This window comes from Falco biarmicus, chromosome 9 (genome assembly GCF_023638135.1).
Source record: "Falco biarmicus isolate bFalBia1 chromosome 9, bFalBia1.pri, whole genome shotgun sequence".
Lineage (NCBI taxonomy): Eukaryota > Metazoa > Chordata > Aves > Falconiformes > Falconidae > Falco > Falco biarmicus.
Window position 1 is genome coordinate 45,736,437 of NC_079296.1, and position 23,572 is coordinate 45,760,008.

General features: G+C 44.7%; 1 protein-coding gene across 2 annotated transcripts in view; it reads right to left on the bottom strand.

Annotated features, from left to right (window-relative positions):
- Positions 1 to 21,130, bottom strand: part of CSGALNACT2 (chondroitin sulfate N-acetylgalactosaminyltransferase 2) — a 32,889-nt gene extending 11,759 nt beyond the window's left edge. Inside the window, exons 1-2 of one of the 2 annotated variants that reach the window (XM_056351788.1) lie at positions 21,015 to 21,130; positions 3,754 to 5,005 (exon numbers count right to left, since the gene is read on the bottom strand). In XM_056351788.1, coding sequence (XP_056207763.1) covers positions 3,754 to 4,411 — 658 coding nt within the window. In that variant the 5' untranslated portion in view covers positions 4,412 to 5,005; positions 21,015 to 21,130. Of the gene's footprint in view, positions 1 to 3,753; positions 5,006 to 17,996; positions 18,127 to 21,014 lie in introns of those variants that run through there. The other variant, XM_056351787.1, reaches the window with a different exon arrangement.
- Between the last annotated feature and the right edge of the window lie 2,442 nt (positions 21,131 to 23,572).

Sequence of the window (23,572 nt, forward strand, 5' to 3'; positions counted from 1 at the left end):
TCTGGAAATTTCGTTCTGGGTTGCAGCAAAACAAGGAAAGGTAACAATGCAGCAAAGAGCCCCACAGAGCTGAGAAACTTGCTGATTTTCTCTTCATCAGCAGGGCAAGCCAAACAAGCCTTGTGAAAAATAATGTGGAGCTTTCAGAAAGTATCCTTGTAGTTACATTGCAAATTCTTTTTTTAACTTTTTTTACTTGGTGTTGTTCCCTGAAACCTGCCAATAGCCACAGTGTGGCTGTGGCAGCTCTGCCTAATGACAATTCCAAAACAGATTTGCATCATCACTTCGTCTTGCCACACTAAAAAAACCGACATCAGTTTGGATAACACTTGAACAGGTTACAGCTTCCTTGCACCACTGGGAGAAGTCAGACTTCCTCCATGTAGAGACCACAGAGGCTGAGCGTGCAGTGAAGGAGCTGCACGAACAGTTAAATTGAGGGCACAGACCAAAAAAAACAAAGCAGCAACAAGGGAGTTAGCATCCATCAGCACGTATTTTGAAGTTCTTTGGTCCTAGGCAGTGCTAGAGTAATAAAAAAAAAATAAATCAGTAGAATGAGACTACCATGTATTATTGTGTAATTAAGTGCACTTTTTCAGAAAAGTTTATTCAGCGGATTTCTATTTATAAAACAAATTTAAATAGGCAGAAGGCAGATTAATTTTTAATTCATGTTTTTAGTCTTTGTTGTCACAAGTGACTCCAATACAGGTAAATCCTAAAACACAATGATGCTTTTACAGAACAAAACAGTGCTATTTCACTGATGGGCATCAGAAGCAACATAAATGCTGGGGAAGAACTGTGGACATGAAGAGATACCATTAGGTAAAACTGCCTATATGAAAAGAGATTCTAAACTTACTACGGACTCCAAATTCTCTAAGGATTTCCCAATACACCTGGAAGTACATACCACGAAAGATTAGATAGCTCAAGGTTTAGCCTAGCACTTCACAAGTCTAGGAAAAAAACCTGACATAATTCCCAGAACCAGACATCTTCCAACACAGGCGGTTCCTTCTGAGTATGGGGAAGAACTTCTTTCCCCTGAGGGTGACGGAGCCCTGGAACAGGCTGCCCAGAGAGGCTGTGGGGTCTCCTTCTCTGGAGACACTCAAGCCCGCCTGGACACCACCCTGTGCAGCCTGCTCCAGGTGAGCCTGCTTTGGCAGGGGGGTGGGCTAGATGATCTCCAGAGGTCCCTTCCAGCCCTGACCGTGCTGTGATTCACCTACATGAAAATTTAGCCTGCTGAGGTAGGAAGCTAGAACACTTCTAGAATAAAAATGCCTTTTTCTAGTTTAGCTTGTACTTGTGGCACAGTTTTGTGGTTTTTTTGTAGATTGGTATGCGTTAGTTTTGAGAAAAAAATTCCTGCAAGTCAGAACAAAAGCAAAGCCAGTTTATATTAAGCGTAAAACATGATGGTTACATATTAATTATCATGTTTTCTCTTTTGCCCTAGAACCCACAAAAATAATCCACACACCAAGTTTCTCAGCCTCCTGTTTCAAACGGCAGAAAACTCTACTCTTAGTCCTAAATCACATATTACAAAATATCAGCAATTGAAGAGGATACAGAACTTCAACTATTTGCTTTAACTCAAGCCAGCTTTAACAAACTGTTTCTCTAAGTGAGCAATGCTAATCTGAAACAATTTAGTTGTGCTCTTAGGACAGTAGCAGGACCTGTTGGGGCTTCGATAGATACACCAAATCCACTGTGAAACTGAATCCACCAGTTTATGACAGCTTAAGGGAGTAGTATTTCCCAAATAGGAACGCCTCAGCTTTCCAACTGGACTTCTATCAAAACAAGGATGCACAAAGTGACAATGGCGGCAGCGTGCTAGAGTCGCAGTGCTGTAGGGCAAGTGACCTGCAGGTACTACCACCAGTGGTGCCATTGCTCACCTCTTGAGTTTTGGAACAAGGGGGGGGGGGGGCAGGGGAGAAAGGTGTTAATATTCAGAAGCAACCTTTTTTTTTTTCCAGCCTAGTGTTTAAGTTAGCCAGTAGTATTCACACATACAAACACAGAGAATACCCACACAACCCACAAACTGTTTGAAAAAAGATACTGATGTGTGTCACCATGGCTAACATACCATGTTATGGTGGTTATGTATGGTTCCTGCTAACATACCCATACAAGCACCAGCATAAAAATACTTTTTCTATAGTTCCTGTAACCGTATGCTTGAAGAGACTGCCTTTACAGCAACAGGAAATGAGTTTGATTTCCAAAAATAATTATCAATATACTGGGTGTGAATAGAGGCAGAGTTACAAAGTACAGTCCTACAGTCCCAAATGTGCCTGCTTTCTTGGGGGTGTTCAGTCATTACAGGCAATCCACTAAGAACAATAAACTGCTATTTTAGTAATGGTAAAAATCCACTACAGCGTAAAGCAGTACCTAAAACAAAGGAAAAGCAGCTGCACAATTAATATACAAAGAAATCAGTAAGAGGACTGCAAGAATGACCACCTCCAGATAAAACAGGATAGTTTTACGTGAAAACTGCAGGAACAGCCTAACACTGCGCTGACTGTGTTACACAGACACTGCTGAGTGGATTCCCCACCCCACCTTCTGGAAGGAAGAAGAGTCCCTGCATTAAACTTTAAACACAGTAGCTGTTAAAAGCGGAGACTTTTTGCACTACAGACCAATGACATCATCTTAGACTGAAAGAACGGATTATTTCAAGGCCAACAGTACCTCTCTCCAGCATGTTTGCTTAATAGTGCAGACATCAGTACTGCTGAGATCCAGGATCCCTTTTACAGTAATGTTCTTATAATACGGTCCAACTTTTGTTTTGTTTTGTTGGGGTTTGTTTGCGGTGGTTTTTTGGTTTGTTTGGTTGGGTTTTTATGGCAGCATGAACTGTTTTTAATACTGTAAACACAAGAGAGGTACTAGAGCCATTTTTTATAATACTTATCTCCATCAGCATTACGCTCTACCTTGAAAGCCAGCTTCTATAGGAATTGTCACTAATGCATCTTCTAAGGGTGTCACTAAGTGCTGAAAGCGTAACTGCTGTATTTGCTTTTATAGTAATCTGTGTTCTGCTATTCGACTTACACGCACTGAGAGAGAACAAGAGAACAGTTCAAGGTCACACAGCTTAGAGGACCCCATAACTAATACACCACGAAGGGTCTATTCAGGACACCAAGTTCTTCAGCTGATGTGACCAGAACACGTTAGCCTACCAACGCTCTCCCTCTGACTTGAGCATGCCAACTCTTAAAAAAAAAAGAGTCAAAAGCCTGAATATGAACTAAAAGTGGCATAGAAATGAGTGAAGAAAAACCCTGTAGCTTCATACTGAATAGCTTAACCACACTGGAACAAGAGGCATGAATCGATTTCTGCCTCCCGCTGCCACCAGTTCCACTGGAAGTCTTTCAGTTATTTAGTACCACAAGCAGTTGTGTCACACTGAATTCAGCTACAATCAATTATGAATGCCTCAGCATTTTAAGCGGATACAGCTTCCCCCGTACACTTCTTTTGCTAAGCCCTTCTTCTGAAATGGATTTCTTGCTCCTCACTCAAAACGTAAAATAATGAAACAGTAATATTCTCATCATTAGAAACAAAAGTTCTTACTGTGTAATTACTGTTCAAGGCTATATTCAAGTAGGTAAAACTCCTAAAAATACAAACATCATTAAATGCCTGCTGTGACATTCCGTTAATGGGCTGGAAAGCACGTAATACACATACCTTCTATGAAATCATTTTCACTATACAGCTGCCTCTCTCCTACTCCATCATCTTCATCTTGTCCATCTTCTTCATCTGGATTATTGATAACTTCTAGGCCAGCCTCAATAACTTCCACCAATTCATCGCGCTTATCTTTTCTAACGGGTTTCTCTTCCGGATGCCGAGTGAGCCCCATCTCCAGCTGGAATACTTTCATGGACGTAAAGCTTTCAAAAGGAATGACGCCATATTCACTAGGCAGTTTGGCCCCCATGCTCACCTCAGCTTTGTCAATCTGGGAATGAAGAAACTCTAGGAGATCATTGGGTGCTTGTTCTTTGGTGCCCTGGTAGTTCATACCATTGACCTTGGGGCTCTTTTTTTCCTGCAGGGATTTCAATTTGTCACTCATTTCCTGAAGTTCTTGCTTTAACTGGGCAATCTGACGTTTCAGACTAGTAGCTCGATTTTGATAGTGCTCTTCTTGTTCCTGCAAGAGAGCTTGATAGTATTCTTTACCCATGTTTTCTCCTACGACACCCGGTAGAGATCCATTACCATCTGTTTGTGGAGCACACTCAAGCAAATACATGAGCAAGACTAAACTGAATAGTAAAGCAAGGCCCACTAAGAGCCAACGAGTCCTGGCTTGAATTACTAAGCCTCTTCTGGGCATTCTCAAATTACTGCTGTTTCCAACCCAAAAAGGTGACTTATCTGCACATCCCTTCCAGGGAGCATCACCCCAGAGTTCAAAAGTTAGAAAGAGCGCGAAAGCATGACTGTAATAGTTACTACAGGTTTTGATAAAGTAGCTGATGAGCAGTTTTCAACCTTTGCCTTACTCGGGTGTCATTGCAGAGACACAAATCTGAAGTTCCTAGGTCATCCATAACCATCAACTACAAGTTTGGTTGACGCCATACAATTTGTTCAGGATTTCCTACCCCAAACAAAAAACCCTGCAGAGGGAGAGGAAGATGGAAGACACCAGGAAGGAGTCATATTTCCATTTCCTAATTCAGCCCCAGTTGAAGGGGTTTTGCCTGTTTGAAGTTCAGTGAGGAAAGTCTGCAAAAGTAATTTTATAAGCTTTGAACCAACAGCAATTTTTTTCCCCCCGCTATGCGTAAGTGAGAGCAGTCTACAGCTTAGTAACAGTAACTTTCATCGACTAGTCTGGCTTCTCCTTTGGCACTTGAGTATTTTATTCCACTTCCCCTCCTTTCCTTGGAATCTGCGGTTTGAGTCAGCAAAATGAAGACAGAACCTAAAATTAAAAGAAAGGTGCACATTAGAACTACAAAGCAGCCAGTCATTTGGAAAATACAGGAACAAAGTCATAACACATGGATGCAAAAGACTTCTGGGGGAAGGGGTGGGAAATGAGAAAGAGAAAACATTGTTCCTTTCCATTGCATTACCCACCAGTGATTCCCTTTGATACAGTGTCTGGAAAATAGCAATATGGACAGTCTAATGAAATCCATTTTTCACATCGCTAGCTAAAGCAGTAAGGGCTCTTCTAGCCTCATCAAGTTTTATTTGCTTTAACTCCCCCATTCCTTCTTGGGTTTTTTTTTGTTTTGTTTTGTTTTCCTCTGTGGGAGGAAAAACACACCAACAAAACCCATGCCCTTCCTACTCCTCTGAACTAAAAAAAAAATATTCCAAGAACCACTCTGAAGCAGCAGCAGCTTGCGTTTCCATTTGCTTTAAGTAAATATCTTTTAGGCAATAATTATTCACGCACAAATAAAGTATTGCAGATTTAAAGTTCACAGGAACAGCATTTCAGAATAGGTCAAATTCAACAGAAATTTAAATTCAAATCCCAATTTGCAACTGATGAAAGGGAGCCTCAGACTAGCCATTCACTAACATTTCCACGTCTTGGTTTGGTTGGGCTAGCGTGAAGAGGCGAAGCCCGTCTGCACGGCTCACCCTCTCACACCGCTGGCCAAACCGGCTCCGAGGAAAAGCCCAGGGAAAAAGGCCACAGTTACGTGAGATGGGGGACAGCAGCAATCCTACCCAGCAATGAGCCCACTAAATTGCTAGCGGCCCTCTTCAATGACAGCAAAAAGAGCTAAGAGATAAGCTCAATGCATGCTAGGCCACTTTCAAACATTAATAAAATATTTCTCTTTAAAACTTGGTTGTCTAAAACAAGCGAAGCTCATTAACATTTATCCAATCCAGGGATGTACTATCTCTACATCCATCTTGACTGTGTTGTGTCATTATTGTCCAGGGGAAGTTGTGGGACCCGAGTAGCTTCAATTTAGTTCCAGTATGCTTAGGAGATTAGAAAAAAACCTGCCCACTTCGATACTCTTCATATATGCTGGGAAAGATTGTTATCCAACATTGCCAGCAGCCCCAAACCCCATCTTCCCCTGTTCCTTGCAAACAAGTCACAGTGCCACGATGCACTCCACATGTTTACAAACACCTTGCAGTGTTTCTCCCCTATGTCCTTGGGGCATTTCTCCTTTCCCATTTGGCTTCCAGCATCGGGATTTTGCTTTAATAAGAACCAGGTAGCACGTATCAGTGGTATCATAACATTCAGCATCCTCATTTGCAAAAAAGCTCCAATTACGAGGCCTGAAAGACAATGTAATTTATTCACCAACACCAGAGCCTGCGATCGCTGATCCGAAGCTTGCACGCAAGTCATGCACACTAAGTTTTGCAAGAGCTGCACACCTTGGAGTTGTCCAGCTGAAGTCTACAGGACTGCCTGAAGCAGTTACTAGTACTCCTAGTGCTGAAGTCCCTGCCTATGACCCAGTTACCAAATAAATTAGATATATATGCAGCTTAAAGGCAATAAGTTACCCAAAACTCAGGCTTTTCAAACTCACATAAAGCTACCAGACACTTTGGTACAAAATGAGTAACAGTTTTATCAACTGAATTCTAGAGGACATCTTTTTAAGCCCAAATAAGACAGCAGTTAGTCACTCCTCACTGCACAAACACATTATATAAATGCAAGTTAAATGCCTACGAAGAGCGATCAACACCAGATGTATTCTCAGACTATTGACCAGGGTCCAGATGTGGTGAATCAAGGGAGACAGAAGAAAAAACAATGTAGAGGATAAAACCAGTTCACAGAAATGATGTAATGCCACCCCTAGCTTTCTTTAGAACAAAGTTGCCCAATGTTTTTTCACATTGCTTCCTGATTTCTTGTTCTGTTAAGACCGCAAGAGGTTAAGCCACAATTAATAACGTAAAGAACCATACGTTTCTTTAAACTTAGACAAATGCTAGAGTGTACTAAAGCCATTCCTTGCAGAATGCTGGCACATCTTAGATCAGTCAAGGCATATTGAAAAATGATCAAACTACCTGACTTGTATAAAATATTGATAAATCCAGTCCCATCTATTTTTCACTCCTTATTTCACATCTTACTACTGCTGTCAAGAACAGCAGCACTTTTGCATTGCTGCATACACAAACACAGCTACTGTACCACTACAGAAATCAGCCTTTCAAGTTTTGATGAGATGCTTTTGGTACAGAGGACAGGGCAGGAATGGTACCGGGGACAGGGCAGGGAACACGGCTAAGCCTTACAGCTCAGCAGGGCACAAGGAAGAGAGCTTTGTGGTTTTCCTTTACCTTTCTCCCCCCTTTTGCAGGATAGAGAAAGAAAATGAAGCATGTACTAGAAAGCAGGAGTTAATAATTCTAGTTAAGACTGTCTTAAGAGATTATTTGGGCTACCATGGTACAGTTTGTAACGGGCAGTGCAAGCAGCTGTAAACCACGGCCAGATTTGGTTCCCACTGAACCTGTAACTTAAAGGCGACTACGTCACACAACCTCCTACCACCATGGGCTTTACACAATCAGTAACTGTTGTTAAGTGACAAACAGACACCCCCGAAGCTGGGACATTAGCCTAGCAAGCCTTGATTCAATCCTCGCTCTACCAATAAATCGCCCTGTGTTCAACTTTGATGAGTCACTAAGTTGCTTTAGGTCTCATTCACGTCTTAGAAGCAAGTGACAACAGATTTCCTGATGTGGTGTCAAGAGGACACAATGTACAGGGAGATTAAGATTCCCCCAGACAATAGCAGGGGGCAATGAAAGAACAACTCTGTTCCTAATAACTTTCTTAACCGTGGCCAAATGTACATCGCCATGGTAAGCACGGATTAAGAAAGTCAGCATGCCTCCGCAGGGACTCGCCGCTCGCACTGCATCACCAAGGCAAGAACAACAGATTTATGAATAACTGCAGATTTCTGAGCCTTCCTACTGGCACTTCACCTATTTACACCAGCAGGCTGTTTTGTGGAGCACTGCCTTCAAGGGGTGCTTAGGGAACAGGAACAATAAGCCGCTTCTGAAGCAATGGAAACTACACGTGGTGGGCTGTAGAGAGCTCCTGGTGCTTTTCCTACTAGGCTCTAATTATTCCCTCATTAGTTGAAACCCTTTTCTAGTGAGCTAGTGACAACCTTATTAACAAGACAGCCTTTCTGCACAGAGATAGGCCTTGCCTGCTTGGCAGTTTTTGAGCGACACCGTAAAGAACAGTCATTTCTCTCACTACAGCTTCCTTGGGGCCCTTAAAGGCAAGGGGTGTTCGTGCAACCAGCTCCGTTACACAATGTTAAAATTATAAATTGCACACAGAGGGCTGAAGGGGTAAGTTACTTTGGTAAAGCAGCGGCGACTGAGTCCATTTAGACTTTTTTTTTCCCCCACCAGCATTATTTCTGCTGAGAAGAGTCATCATAAAGGAGTCAGACACAGATTTAATCTCGCATCCTTCAAGGAGTGAGTGAAGCAATTAAAAACCTTAATTCTCATGCTATCAGAAAAGAAGGGTTTACGAGCCCTCTATTTCAGTAGCCTCCCTTTTCAGAAAAGCACTAGTTTTGCATATTTGCAACCCAAATGTTATATGAATTAGGTCTGGCACAGCACTATTTTAGGAATTCTAGTAAATACTCCCAGGCTGTAGAAGATGACAAGAGAAAGCAGGCTGTGAAACCCCAGAATTAGCAAAAGCACACAGGATCCCAGGAATCACAATAAGAAAATCAATTCAGTTTCACATGATACGTTCTGCAGTTTATAAAAAAGAACAATAAGATTACCTGGCAATAAGTAATCACACCGAAGTCCCTGGGATCAGCGTTTTAGTGTTTAAAGATCAAGTTCCAAACCTTTAAATTGCATATACTGGTATTTCACTTTATTTTAATCCTTCGAAACGAGTCTATTTGCAACATTCCCTATGACCTCCAAAGAACAAGACTTCTCAGACTTATACAATGCTTACAAAGATTTGCAAGTTTTCCAGAAGCAACTGGTTGTTATTCTTTCTGCATTTCCAGGGCCTTATGTATATTCAACTATGGAAATGTTTCTGCTCCTTACAAAAGAGCTCATTGATTCTCTAAGCACACAGGAATAGACCAGCATGCTAATTGAAAATGCTTTTAAATTTGTTTTTATTGTATTAGCATTCTGTTTTGGTTCTTTGTTGCAAAGGATGAGTACATCTTTCTAAAGAGGGGAAACATTCACACTTAAAGCAGTGACCTAATTCAGTATGCACCTGGCTCCATGCCAGACTACAGACATTCCTCATTTTAGCATGTTCTGCTTCCAGCATCTCCTTTTCCTTCAGCTTGCCCTAGATGGTCATAGTTTAGCTGCTTATGAAATTCCAGCTGATTTTCATAGTTATTTTATTGTTCATCGTTTCACCCAGATGCCACGGATATTCACTGTCTTAAACCCCCTCCACACACACATGCTCCTCTCCTTGGAGAGTTACACGATGAAAACCTAAGGCCCAATATCATCCCTTGAATATTCCTTCTTATTCTGACAAAATTCCTTGTGAACATAGAGAAACACCGTGCAGGCAGCTATTTTCTCACTTGCTGAAACGAACACGAGGCAAGCCAGCCGTCTGTGCTGTCACAGACAATCTTTGCATAAGCCCTAGAGTCAGAAACCTCAAACTACACCTTAAGTACACAGAAACACATCATCACCTCTGCTTAGGCAGTCCCCTGAGCTATAGCCTCAGAAAAGACACAAAGAAATTTGTTCAGGGCTTTATTATACAATTCTAGTCAAATGAGTACCAAAGTCAGATTTTTCAGCTGTTGGGAAGGTTAATAGAAAGGGAAAAGCAAAGAAGAAAAAAAAATAACCACGAGAACAGTTAAGGGCCGTGGTTCTCACTTCCCACAGCAAAATAATCTTCTGTCTAGTATCTCACCCTCGCTGGACTGACTTACCTAACATGTTTTTACCACAATTTCACCATGTGATTTGCTTTCAGCCACAGTTCTGCCTCCCAAGCACACGTGCGTACACACACATACACACTGCTAGACAGGAGAGCAGTTGAAAGCCACTATCAATTTATGGAAAGAAGATCTACATTCAAGAAAAACAGGAGGAAAGTAAAAACAAAACCAAAAAGTATTTTAGACCTTACCAGTTTAATAATCAATCCTGAGGAATTTGGAAGTTCTGCCTATACACATTGCAACCACTGCCCGCTGTAAAGCAACTGCATCGGGCACAAGCTGCAGCTTATTTTCAACTTTTTGAAAACTTAGAGCATAATGCACCGTTCCAATCCATCCCAACATTCACATTTGATTTGTAATAACATTATCCAAGAACACACTAAAGTGAATTTTTCTTCTGGCTACCTCTTAAGATTTTCATTAAAATTTCCTCATGTCGTCCTCTGTACCTTCCCGGCATTCCCACCACACGGCACACTGCCTTGGTGAGCTCACGTGGGCAATACTGGATAGGACCGAACCTGCAGGAGCACACACCAGCGCTTCTCAGCAGGACAGAGCCATTCCTGCAGAAAGCTACTTCTGCAGACATTGTGGATCTACATCAGAAGCCCAAGAGTTAAAAAACCCAAACCAAGACATCTGCCTCGGGAGAGTAGGTGACAGAATCAGCTCTCCAGCAGACCTAACTACCCAAAAAATTTGTGATTCTTGTAAGCTTATCAGCTCCATTTGGCTGATAAATAAGAAAAACGGCTGCATGAGGCTCATGGCCACCGGACACGCTGCAGCCGCCAAGCAGTACCAGCCATGCAGCCACCCGCGTTACTGCGGCCAGCCTGCCCTGGCTGCTCACAGCAAACAGCCCAGGAGAACGCTGACCCGCCCGCTCAGCTCTGCTCCTACGCACTCACAGGTCTGGGGCTTTTTGTCTCCCTCTGCTTCCTTTGTTATAAACTCCCACTGGTAAACACTGCCAAACCAGAGTCCCACGGGGCAGCGGGGGGACAACGATGACTGCATACTGATCACCGAGTGTCTTCATTTTCAGTTCAAGACATGGGGGGGGGGGGGGCAGGGGGGGAACAAACCACCACACAGTCAACACAAGAACTACTGTATACATTAGGGACAGCCTGTGATGAATTATAAAGTGCTGGAGCGTATCTGCAATAGGTAACTTCAGACATTTGTTTAGTTCTAAATGGGAAGGGAAAAAAAATCCTGCCTTTGGCACAAGGATCATGGTAGTACTCCACAGTACACCAGGAACAGTTCAGGCACGGGAGTTACTGCAGTGACAGGTAACAACAATCACAGGATTTATTACTCAAAAAAAATATTCCCTATGCAAATGGTTTATTTTACAAAAGCAACATTGTGTTTTTGCCAGCAGAAATGCTGTGCTCCAAAATAAAATTACGACTAGCCCTCCACAAGTTTCCGCTGTCACATTTGAGACTTCAGTACACAGCGAAGATACTCGGGGTTTCTTATCTCCCTTGTTGCATGCAATAGATCAACTCGCTCTCAACGCTAGAGAGAGATTTTATCGATAACAAATTCTTATCGATAACATATTCTGCCTTTTGCCAGGATCAGATGCTGTTTATTAATTGCATCTTTTCAGGAGATGCAACTGAAGCAGCATGCTTTATCCTAACTTTCTTTAAGAAGAAAACAGGAAAGAGCAGGGCTTCATTTTAATAGTGGAGTTCATCCATCATGAGACTGAGCCTACATAGGCTCAGCTTATGAATAACGACCAAGTAGGTCTTGCTCTTTACAGCCTTTCCAAACACTCTTGCAATTTCTGCCCCATCTCCCACAAGCTCACCGGCATTTGTTTTCACAACAGCAACAGAGACCATCAGGGCTGTGCATAACACCCATCATGCCCCTGCACCACATATTCCTTCTCACCCCACGTACTTGACCAAAAGATAAATCAGCATGCCAAGCCCACAGAATAGAAAATAATACGGGGTTTAGCATCTCCGTTCTCAGAAAAAGCAAGCAGAAGGTGGTATCCAGCAACCTAGAAATGGTTTTGCCACAGAAACTTTTGCTACAAAGAAATTTGCTAGAAATCTTTGCCACAACAGTCCCTGGAAAAAGCAGTCATGCTGTCATCCTCAAACGAAGGAAACACTGACTTCCCTGAAAGAGTTTAAATGCAATTCTTACATAATCTACTGAGAAATTACAAGTAAAAAAATAAAATAACAGCCTTTTGCTGAAGCAGTTTTATATCCTCTAAGTTAGAGAGGCAAGCAAGTTGTCATACTGTTCCAGCATTTGCTGTTCCTACACAAAACTAAATCCATTAAATAGTGAAGCAGACAAATGAAAGAACAATGTTATTCACTTTATTTACTCTATTGCTAATCCAAAATAAGCAATGAGCTTATGAATAGGAGCCCTGCTTTGGCTTCAGTGCAGCCAGAGCAAGCCCATTTGTCTGGGAACTGCTGAGTTGAAATTGGAACTTGAAACCCAACCAGCTACACCTTAATTACACTGGTCAGTATTATCCCACTTTGGATAAGGCCAGGAAATAGAAGTCAACTCATAGTCCCTTTACTGTTTTTATGAAGGGACACATCTGCTTGGCAAGAAAGAAGCTAGGTAAAATGTCCTAGGGAAGACTAGCTGAAGGAGGCTTTTTTGCTTGCTTGCTTGTTTTAATATTACTCTTGAACAGCTATCCTGACTCACTACCTCCAGCTTCCATAAGATAAATAACTTTTCTATTTTACACACCTTCTCCTATAGCTCATATTATTTAGCTTGCGGGTTTTGCATGGCTGTAGGCACTATTCCTCTTTTTAAATTCAGCAAAAAACCCACAAACTCCAAAATTAGAGAAGCAAGTCTTCCCCTTATTGTAAGGGAATTAAAGGAAGAGCAGTACTACATGACTACACTTACTTTGCCTACCCTGTTGGTTGTTGCTAAAGCTCAACCTAGAAATGGCAACAAAAGCAGAAGTAGCTACCTTGCAAACCAAATGGGAGGCAAGAAGAGAGGTCACGCATCCAGTTCCCTTACACTTGTAAAGCAAATATGAAAACGCTGAAGAGCAAACCAGATTCCCTCTGAGGCTCCCAAAGGTACCTAACAGGTGGTTATCACATACAGTTTTCTTTTTTTACCCTATGAAAAGACGAAATGGAAAAGAGTTGTTCTTAACCAGGCTGTTCTAACAGTTGCACAGCTAATTAACTAGGATTTTAAAAAACAGTTAAGAGACTTAATCTTGTGGAGGAATTATACTTTTATTTTTCTTCCCATTTTCTCTCATTTTTCTATGGTAAGAGCTGTACTGTTTTCACCATGGCAGCTGAAGCAAAACTAGTGAAAGTTAAATTCTCAAGAGCACCCAAATTTCTTTTAAAGTCTGGAGACTTCTACTAATACTGGCCTTAAAAGCAGAAACGTATAAAGGCAATTGATTTAAATTTCATAGAAACGTTTAAGTGGGTGACTGTGCACCCAATACTATCACCGCAGCATTCTCATTAAAGTTAAAATTTATTGCCAAATTCAGAGCAGGGTAGGGTGTGTGTGTGTGGGGGTAGATGTTACTCCGGACCAAGCAATATTTGCATAGAAGTCTCTCCACTGCAAGTCTGAAGAGCAATAAAACTCCTGAAGTGACCACTGGAAGGCATTTCTGTGCATTCTGTCCCACTGGTAGTTTGGCTTGAGAGTTTTAAAATACCTAAAACCAATTTAAAATACAATTTGATAGAGAAATCCTGAGGAAAATGCTGCCTTGAAAATCAATCACCCTGAAGTTTTCCCTTAAATACACTGAATCAGCTAGATTAAGTTCACATGTGGTATTTAAAACGGGGATCACTTTGCTATTGCTTGGTCCATGAAACTAAGATGGAAGGAGGAACACAACCTACAAATATTTTTAGAATGGCTTAAAAATCAGTGTAGTAGTTTACGTTCTGCTTTCAGCAAAACATATCAGCCTGAATGTGTCACCAGAAGTGAAAGCTGGAAGCCAAACAATTGAGAAACATCTGGTGTGTTCCAGAAGCACAGCTAGATGCACTTATGTCATCTGTAATTTTTCAATTTGACATTACAACTAAGCATTAGCTTACTCTTAAAGGACTAGCAGCACCGAGCTTCACTGAAAGCAGAGAAGCTAACAGCTTGTCAGAACCATCTATCTTGATATTCTTTTCTTTTTTTAAAGTTGCCTTGCATTGAAAAAGACACCAGTATGAAAAACAAACACCAAACACTGAACACTTCACATTACCTTGCTTCCCCTCTGTTTTCTTTATTAAGTCCCTGAAGTCAGTCTTTGGACCACTTGGACCCTCCTTCCTCCTCTTCAGGAAGAGATGAACGTGACTCAGAGGGGAGAGAAGCCAGGAATTTTTATAAACCTCTGTTGAGTTTTTGCAGGTTCCTTGTGCCATTCCTCTGTTGTGCTCATATTCCACTTTTTTTTTTTTGCTAGTTTTGCTTCACAGCAGGGACATACAGGTCAGTACCACAGACACTTGTCACAGACTATTCAAAGTACCACATTTGACACATGGGTCCTACCTGACAGGAACTTCTGTTATGTTACTTGAACCCTGTTTTCAAGTTTTGTTACCTTATCCTCTTGTCCCTTTAGACAGCCGACTGAAACCTCTATCACACTTCCACCTCTCCATCTAGCTCGGTAAAATGCTAATAGAAGCTCGGGATCTTACACAACTAAAGCAGCAACTCCGAAGGGTGAAATGCAAAAATTCAAAGTCACTGTATTATGTCTGAAATCTGAAGAAAAAAACCAAAAACTTAAACATATTTATTAGCATTTCATAGCAGATAACACAGCATTTTGCATGTTAGAATTCAGTTCTGTTCCAAATACTGGGAGCACTGGGGCAGTTTGCCCTGCACAGACATCTTACTGGAGCCCTGCTTCCAGGCTGTGCTGGGAAGAGGCTGGCACACCAGTCACACCAGCCTCTGTCCAGCCAGCACCAGCTGCAAGCAATATTCATCCTCCTACCTTGCAAATTCTACATCTCTTCTTCAGAAGACTCCTACCCATATCAGAAGCTCCCAGATCACATGAAAGACGGACAAAACTACCATCACTCAGCAGTCTTAATTTCCACTCTGCCAGAGCACTAGGAAGACATGCAAGCCACCTGCTGCCCCTGGGGCTGCGAGTAGTAGCAACAGTGCTGACAAATGTCTTATTTTTGACACCACTGCTTGAGGAAACCTTTAAGAGACAGCAGAAGTGCTAAAACAAGTCATCTGAAAGCTATCACCCAAAACACTCTTCCAGGACAGATTTTATTGCATAGAAACGGATGACTTTGCCCTCCATATAGTTCCAGAGACTCTAAACTGGGCTCAAGGCTAGCACTTTCTGTTTTCCAAGTGTGCTTCAAGACACATGCTCCTTTACCTCGTTGCTCTGCTTCAATGCATTTCCACTACTTTAACGCAGCAGCACACCCAAGGAGCTTCAGTTGCTTCCTGTGCACCGCCGCTCAATGCCTGCCCTTGCAACAGCAGCACAAACTCAACCCAGAAGAACTGTTTATTTCTACTGTTTCTATGGGGAAGATACACATAAGCAAAGACCAGATACACATAGTGAAGTAGCAGAAAACCTGTGTGGTTACCTACCTTGCTAGAATTATTTATCACATGATAAATGTCATAGGATGCACCCACAACATCTACAAACAGAATTATTTGCAGCATCTATGTACAGCTGCACCTCAGCCATCGGCCTTAAACTCTCACAGCTTCCTGCAAATAAATGCCAGCAAGCCAGAAACTGTCCTTCCATGTCTTTCTCGGGCCCTAATAATTTTTTCAGATGCCAGCTGCACTCTTCCTTACAAGATTATCTGGGACTAGTCACCTTGATTTCCAAATCCTGATACAGTAATACAGAACTAGCCTAGCTTCATGTACAGCTTTGTGCAGAACTCGGGTCTCCTACAATTTTGGTCTTTGACGCAAGCACTGATCTACTGTCTTGACAAAAAAGCACGATTAACAGTACAGACACATTAACCTCCTTTTGTGGTCGACATTCATTTACCAAAGTTAAATACGTGAAGCAGATATCTACATAGGGATAAAAAACCCTAAGCTGTTCAGCAGTTTTACTTGGAATAATTTAGTATGTGCAAGTATTGTATTTCTAAGTGTACCTTTAACTCCTAGCTGTTCTGCGTTATTTTACCTTTGAACACCTGAGAATCAGCCCTGAGTTATGTTCAGCTCAACGAGAGGACTGCTGCCAGTGACAGCCACCAAGTATGTGGCAGGACCCGTCTGCAGAGAATTTGTTAGCCATGAAAGTATTTTACTTCTATTTTACAGCTGGAATACTGGTTTCCTTTTAACAGATATTTGCCACAGTATGCCAGAGAAGAGTAAACTCAGTTCCCTTAGCTTCTGGGAGAACAAGCGCCAGAAGTGTCTGCCCACCCGACCCTCTCCCAGCATCAGCCCCGCCATCCCCACGCTGCCCAGTCAGCTGCGCTGCTCCAGCTCTGCGTGTTTTTTCTTCACTCACCTATTGTGTACTTGCAGGCAAACTCCTGCAGGTAAACACGCGTACCCCTCTGACTACTGCAGTAATGCATTCATAGACAATTCAAGGTCATTTCTGGCCACAGTGGAGAAGCTGATGGGAAGACCCACTTTTGACACCAGAAGGACACGTATGCTGGCTGGCAGGTGGCAATCCAGGCTTTCCAGACAGCTGCCCTATGTGACCTCCCTACCAGAAAGCCCAGCACAATGAAGTAGAAGGAATCTCTTCCAGAAGCTGCTTCACCAGTGAAACAGCACTGTTCAGTACGGGCGAGGAAGAAAGGGCAAGAGAAACAGTGAGACAGACCTGCCCTTTATCATCCACCCACTCTGCCAGTGAAAATAATACAAAGGAGGAAGAAGGTGAAAATAAAACTCCGTCAGACCTGTCCTTTCTGCCACCCACCAACATGATCCTCCAACACACGTGCTGAGGAGACAAGCTCACCCCCCGCTGCCGGCCAGGGAGGCAGACGGGATCCACACCAAGAATCTCCCAGGACCATGTTAAAGGCTAAAGGAAGTGACCAGACCCAACAGCACGGTGCTGGAAGGCACCTGTCCTGCAGGCAGACACTAACGAGTACACAGGCCAACCACTACAGTCATTTTTGGTTACAGTTGGAGATGATTAAGAGTGGCAGGAAATGGCTAGATTAAAAAAAGTACCTGCAAGGTTTCCTCACATGATAGTTTCCTCGCCTCAAGTCATGTATCTGGATGCTCTGAACTTTGCTTTGCAACACTGACACTCATCCCATGGATACTCTTCCCAGCACTCACACGTGCACTCGCAGCACCTGGAATGGCTTGCCAGCTTTACCAGCTTGCAAATCAGAGCTCCAGAGCATTTAGTTTGTGAATGGAAAAAGCCTTTAAAAACAGGCAAGGTAAAGCAGAGATCATTCCAAAATATTCTTCCCACTGTACTCCACTCTGAAACAACTGGAGCAAGTGTCTCCTGCCAGCCTTACCATACACACAGGAGCAGCAGTGTGGACGGCCTGTGCCAGCACAGAAGCCTCTCACATAGGCTTTAGTGTGCCATATCTTCACATGCAGCAAAGTCTTCCAGGATTAGGAAAAAAGGCCATTTTCCTTTCCCCTTGAACCTCTACTATTTAGTGACTACATATAGCTTGCAACGATTACCTAGTTACTCTTTCTTTTTAAAAAGAAGTTTCTCAGCTAGCAGTGACCATCAGAATCATCAATTTAGATTAGACACACAACAAGGAATAAGATACTCCAGAACCATTAAGCGCTCTAACCCACCTATCTGCATTATTAGGTATACAGAAGATATCTGAACCTTACTACAAAAATTTTTAAACAGGCTTAGATGAAATCAGCAGCTAGACACACCTGCAAAAGGCCTCAGAGTATCCTGCTCACTCCTTACGCACCAGAAGACACTCATGACAAGGAGGGCTGCAACTTCCAGAATTTTTCTTGCCTTCAGAAATGTTTTTTTGGTTTTTTTCCCCAGAAGAGCTTCAGAAAAAAGAAATTAAGAGTATTAAAGTCATTGTAAACTTCCAGATTTTTCTAATATGCAATAATAATAATGGATGTGCTGGGCTTTTCTAATCATCATTCAGAATGAAACTGTTCTGGCAGACAGTGAGAAGTGCTCTTCTACAAATTCCTCTTACAAGCTGTGGCTGTAACTCAGATTTCCCTTAAAAAAGCATTATGTTTCCTTATGAACACCTTGCGAGTTATGATCTCTTTTTCCCCACTTACAGTACTAGGCTTGCAAGAACATCATTAGCTGCATAGATAAAGCATAGTGTTTTTTTTTTCTTTTTTACAAAAGCTATTATGCTCCTGAAGCATTTTCATTCCATTACACCCTTTGAGTACTTTTTTTAAAAAAAAAACTTCCCCCCCACCCCCCTCAAGAAAGTCTTGTGTTTTGAAATCCCTGTGTATTTGCTATTTTATTTTTTCCAGAAGCAAGATTACTATGGTCTCTTCCCATACTTTCATTCTGGAGGGCTGGTCCTCTAAGAGAGTAGAAGTCAGATGAGCTAACGGGAAGCCAAGCACATTATTGGTTCCAGCACTTACCCAAAGCCTGAGTTTCATCCCACCTCCGTGATCCTGCCTCAGCATTATTTAAAGAAAAAATATTGCAAGTCATGAAGCTTGCTTCAGAATGACAAACTGCTTCAGAGTTAAGAACAATGTTGTGCAATTCTTTTTCTGCAGTTAAAAAACCTGGCCTCATATTTCTCATACCCTCCCTGCCCAATGTTTAGTTTTATCTTTTTTTAGAAGTTCAGGTCATTCTGGTGATCCTTTTTACAAAGAGGTCCACAGAACACTTCTGGCAAGCAGAACAGCAGCAGACCGTGATGCAGGGGTACAAATTATTGTGCCAGATACGCTTGTGGGTTTTCTTGGCAACAGACCACAGCTACTCGTCATTTAACTACGTTCTCAGATGATGTTTCTCACTGACTTGGGAAGACCCATATCCCAGGGCTGGAACTTAAAAGCAAAGAATTTAAAATCAAAAATAATTTAGTGCAACTTCTACCATGATGCAGTAGCCCTAATGACAGGTTTGGGATTTTCTGTTTCCTTTTTTTTTTTTTCCCTCTCTTCCCCTTTTAAGCCTGAGGAAGAGACTGAAACAAAGTCATGGGATCAAGAAGGGAAAGAGCTATTCACAATCATCTAATCTTAATCACACTGAAGTTTTCATGTGTTTCCTCCAGGAACAGACAAGCTAAACAATTTCTATTTGTGCCATACAGTCCTGTACTTCAAAAATCATTGCTCTTCCTTCCATTCTCTGCCTCCTGACAGCTGAAGACAGCGGTGCTGTAGCAACACTCAATGTGGGTCCCCTGGTATTTATGACAAGGACTTACTGGCAGAGAGTCTCCTATAAAAGCCTCAGGGTATAATCGAGGCTCATAGCTAACACCAGGTCCGCAAAACGCATGTCCCTCCACGGACAGCTACTGGGAATACTTCCAAGCCACTGTCTTTAACAGTGTTTGAGGACTCACTGTCTAGCTAATAAATAAAGGAAAGGCAGAAGTTTCCTTCAAACACACTAAAGCAGGATAGGAGCTTCCAGCTAGTGCATGCTGGAAAAGAATAAATTGTCTCACCCGTGGGTCCTGGCATTCAGTCACCAAAAAAAAGGTCTTTTACCGTATGACCTCTGGTTGAGGGATATTTACTCTGTTAAAATAACCTGGCTCTTTTCCGCGGCTCTCCTGAGCGGCCCGGCAGAGCAGCAGGCTGCCCTCAGCACTCACCCATCATCTACGAGCTCAGCAGAAGAGATCCGTGTCTCAGTTTCCATCTGATTAAGGGACTTACAAGGGGGTAAAAAAAAAACCCAACCAAAAACAAACTACAAAACCACAGAATAAACTAAATGTTATTTAAGCAGATCTGGATAGTACTTCTCTGAAAACATGTAGTATCAAGTTTAGCTTTTTGTATGCTCAGCTGTAAAAATTGCCCTGCAGATCGCAACAGCCCGTTTCTGCTGGAGCGCTCCTCCCGCAAACGAGTTTGCTTCAGGATTAACAGGCCGGTAACGGCGACACAGTTTTATTTTTTTGATGTTCCCTATCAAAACGTTCCACCCCTGCGGGTTTACAAGAGCACGGAATCCACTGCGCGAGAACCCGGCCGGTAAAGAGCAGCAGACACAAGCCACAGTCAAGCAAGTCTGAAACATCCCACTGGAAAGAATTCAGCGCCCTCTCACGCCCCGTGTTTCGGGGGGCTCGGGGCTGCGCTGGTGGAAGGCACCGGGGCTCGCAGCGGTTCGGGCGAGCGGCCCCGCAGCCCCGCTAGCCCGGGGGGGGCACGGCCCCGCTCCCCGAGGCGCCCCGGCCCCCCCACGCGTGCACCGCCGCAGCCGCGCTCCCCAGCGCGCTTAAGGCCAGTTCACACAATGGAAACGCGCCCGCCAGCGGGCAGAGATGCATTTTATTGTAGAGACAGCGCCAAGAGCCGCCCGGGGTACGGCGGCCCCTCGCCTCGGCCCACACCCCCGACCGCCACCCGCCCGGCGCAGCGGGGCCCCGGGTCGGCCCGGGAGCGCACCCGCCCCCCCTCAGCCCGGCCGCGGGTGGGCTCAGCCCCGACACACGCTCCGCGCCGCCGGAGCCGCTCCCGGCCGGCAGACGGGGGCCGGCGCCGCCGCGATGCCGTTACCCGCCGGGCTCCCGGGGCGCCTGCCCGGCACCCTGCGCCGGCAGCAGAGAGGCGGCAGGGAGGCGGCCGCGGCGGGGCCGGGGGCAGGTGAGGGCAGGAGGAGCCGGGTGAGGAGCCGGGCGAGGAGCGCGGCGGGGAGCGGGGGAGCGGGAGGGCCGGGGCGGCGGAGGGGCGCGGGGCGGCCGTACTCACCGCTCGGGCCCCGCCGCGGAACCGCGACCCCACTTCCTGTGCGCTAGGAAACGGGCGGGCGGGGCGCCTCCGCCGCGGCCCTTAAAGGGGCCGGCACCGGCCGCCCCCGACCGCCCCCGGGGCGGGACCCCGCCGCAGCCACCTCCGCCTCGCTCTGGCAGCGCCTTCCCCCGCCCCACACGTGGCGGCGGCCCGGGGGGCAGCGGCGGGGCTGCTCCGGGCGCGGCGGCGGGGGCGGGGGGCGGCCCGGCCCGGCGGCTCCCGCACAGCCTGAGGCGGCGGGGCGGGGCGGGGCGCAGCCCGGTGCCGGGCGGCAGCGCTGGCAGGGCCATACTCGCACCCGCGTGTGGCCGGTAACGCCTCACCCTCGTCTGCCGGGCAGCGCGGGCCTGGGCACGACTGTGCATCACCCCAGCGGCCCAGGCCGCGGCGTGGCGTGTTGCCGGGGGCGTGAGGGGACGAAGGGCCCACCGACCCCCAGCCCCCCGGCCAGCGCTGCCAGGCTGGCACCGGGCCCCTCGCCGCTGTGTCAGCCCTGGGCACACCCTGCACACCGGTAACGGGGAGGCCGCTGTGGTGCTGGGGACCCGCGTGGCGCTGGGCCTGCCACCCCGTCTCGCACAGCTCTGCAGGCCGCGTGGTGTCCTGTGCCCTGCGGCGCCTGTGCCTTCTCTGGGCACAGCCAGGCACCGGCGGGCTCGGGCGGCACATGTCCTGTGCCAGCCACAGGGGTCTGGCACCAGCTCAGCGATGCAGAGTTTTGCAGCGCTAACGAAACCATAGAACAGCGATGCGGCCTTCATGCTGGAGGTGCAGGGCCTACCACATGCAGAATTCACTGATAATTATTTTCTACTTACCCGAATATTTATTTACAGTTCTGTTATTTCCAGAACGTTCTGTTATATTATTATTTTTTTTTATTTTTTCTGCAGGGATCGACTTGAAAGGAATCGTGGCTTAGGATCTCATGCACTGTTCAGCTGCCTGTGTGAAGGGTGGCCTGTAACAGCTTAAAAGGCTAAGGCCAAGAACAGCTCAGGGGGCGAGTGAGATTATAGTAAAGTTCTTTCACAACCATATATCAAATGTTTCTGGCCCCACTCATCAAAAACAGGATCTTACTTTCTCAAAACCAAGTAAAGGCTCATTCTGTAAAGACGTGCAACCCCCCACTTGACGTCACTGCTGGTTTGCCTGCGACTGCTCACCTGTCTGAAAGGCAGGCGCTCGGTGCTCTCCAGAGCAGAGCACGCGATGGTCTCGGCAGCAGAGGCAGCCGCCCCTGTCCCGTTACTGCTCTGTTGAGGGCTGCACCCCATTTAGCACAGAGCAGCCCTTTGTCTTCAGGCAGACGGGGGGACCTGTTCATAAATAGCGACACCGCACAGCCTGGGAAGGGGCTGGGTGTCCAAGGGCCTGGTCTGTTAGGTCTAGATTTCCAGCCCTTAGACAAGAAAGGTCTTTCCAAGGAATACCTTAAATAAACGGTGATTTTGAATAGACAGGGTTTTCCCATGTGAACTGAGAACCCTGTTCTTAATCTTTGTTGTCAGGTTCCACTTCACTGTACTGGTCCATTAACAGGAACACACATGAGGCTGGTGTGCCCAGCCATCCATGCACGCCCTTTCCTATCCTTTGAAGCTTGTTATGGGACTGGATCATCAAAGTTAGGTACCCATCAAAAATATATTTGAAGGGGCTCATGGAGGAGTTACCGGAAGATTATAGATTTTCACATAGTTGTTCCTGAAACTAGCTGCACATGGGTTCATTCTTTTTTTTTTTAAACAGTATGTAAATATACTACTATTTTAAACCTGACCTCATGCGAAGTTTCAGTATTGCATATTACAGATGACTGTTGAGTACCCATCAGCTCCTGTGTGGCTTCTGTGTTGAGGTAAATCAGCGGGAGTTTACTCGACACCTGTGTTATTTCACTGATACTGGAGACTGCAGTGTTCTGTAGACATACTAGTATTTGGAAGTACGAGAAGGTAACAGAATGGAAATTACTGACTTCATTAACAAACGCTACAATATAGATCTCCAACAAACTGTGACAACCCTGCATCACCCACTGGTCAGTCTACAAAGAGCAACCAGGCTCTGAATACCATCCTTACGGCTTCCCAGGTACCGCTTTTCTGCACAAGAGCTGGTTGCCACTACACGGAGAGATCTCTGCAGCACCTTACAGGAGATTGTACACAGAATACTACTTCTTTGAGTGCCATTTTCCTCTAGAGTTCCTTCACTTCCAGAAAGACTATTTTAATTTTTTTCAGATGGAGAGAAGGAAAGAAAGATAGGTTTCTAAAACTCCACTAATAACAATTTGGGTATTCATGGTCATCGCTGTATAAGAGGTCTACCGCAACAGGAAAAACGATGTTTTTGCAGTTATGTTGTGTATAACTTCCTGACACTTCTCTCAGAATGAGCTATTCAAAGATCAGACATTCCTTCACAGCTCAGACCTATATTTATGCTGACAGATGTTGTAGTTCCTATTTGGAGTTAGTCTTACAGGCCTACAGAGGAATTCCCGG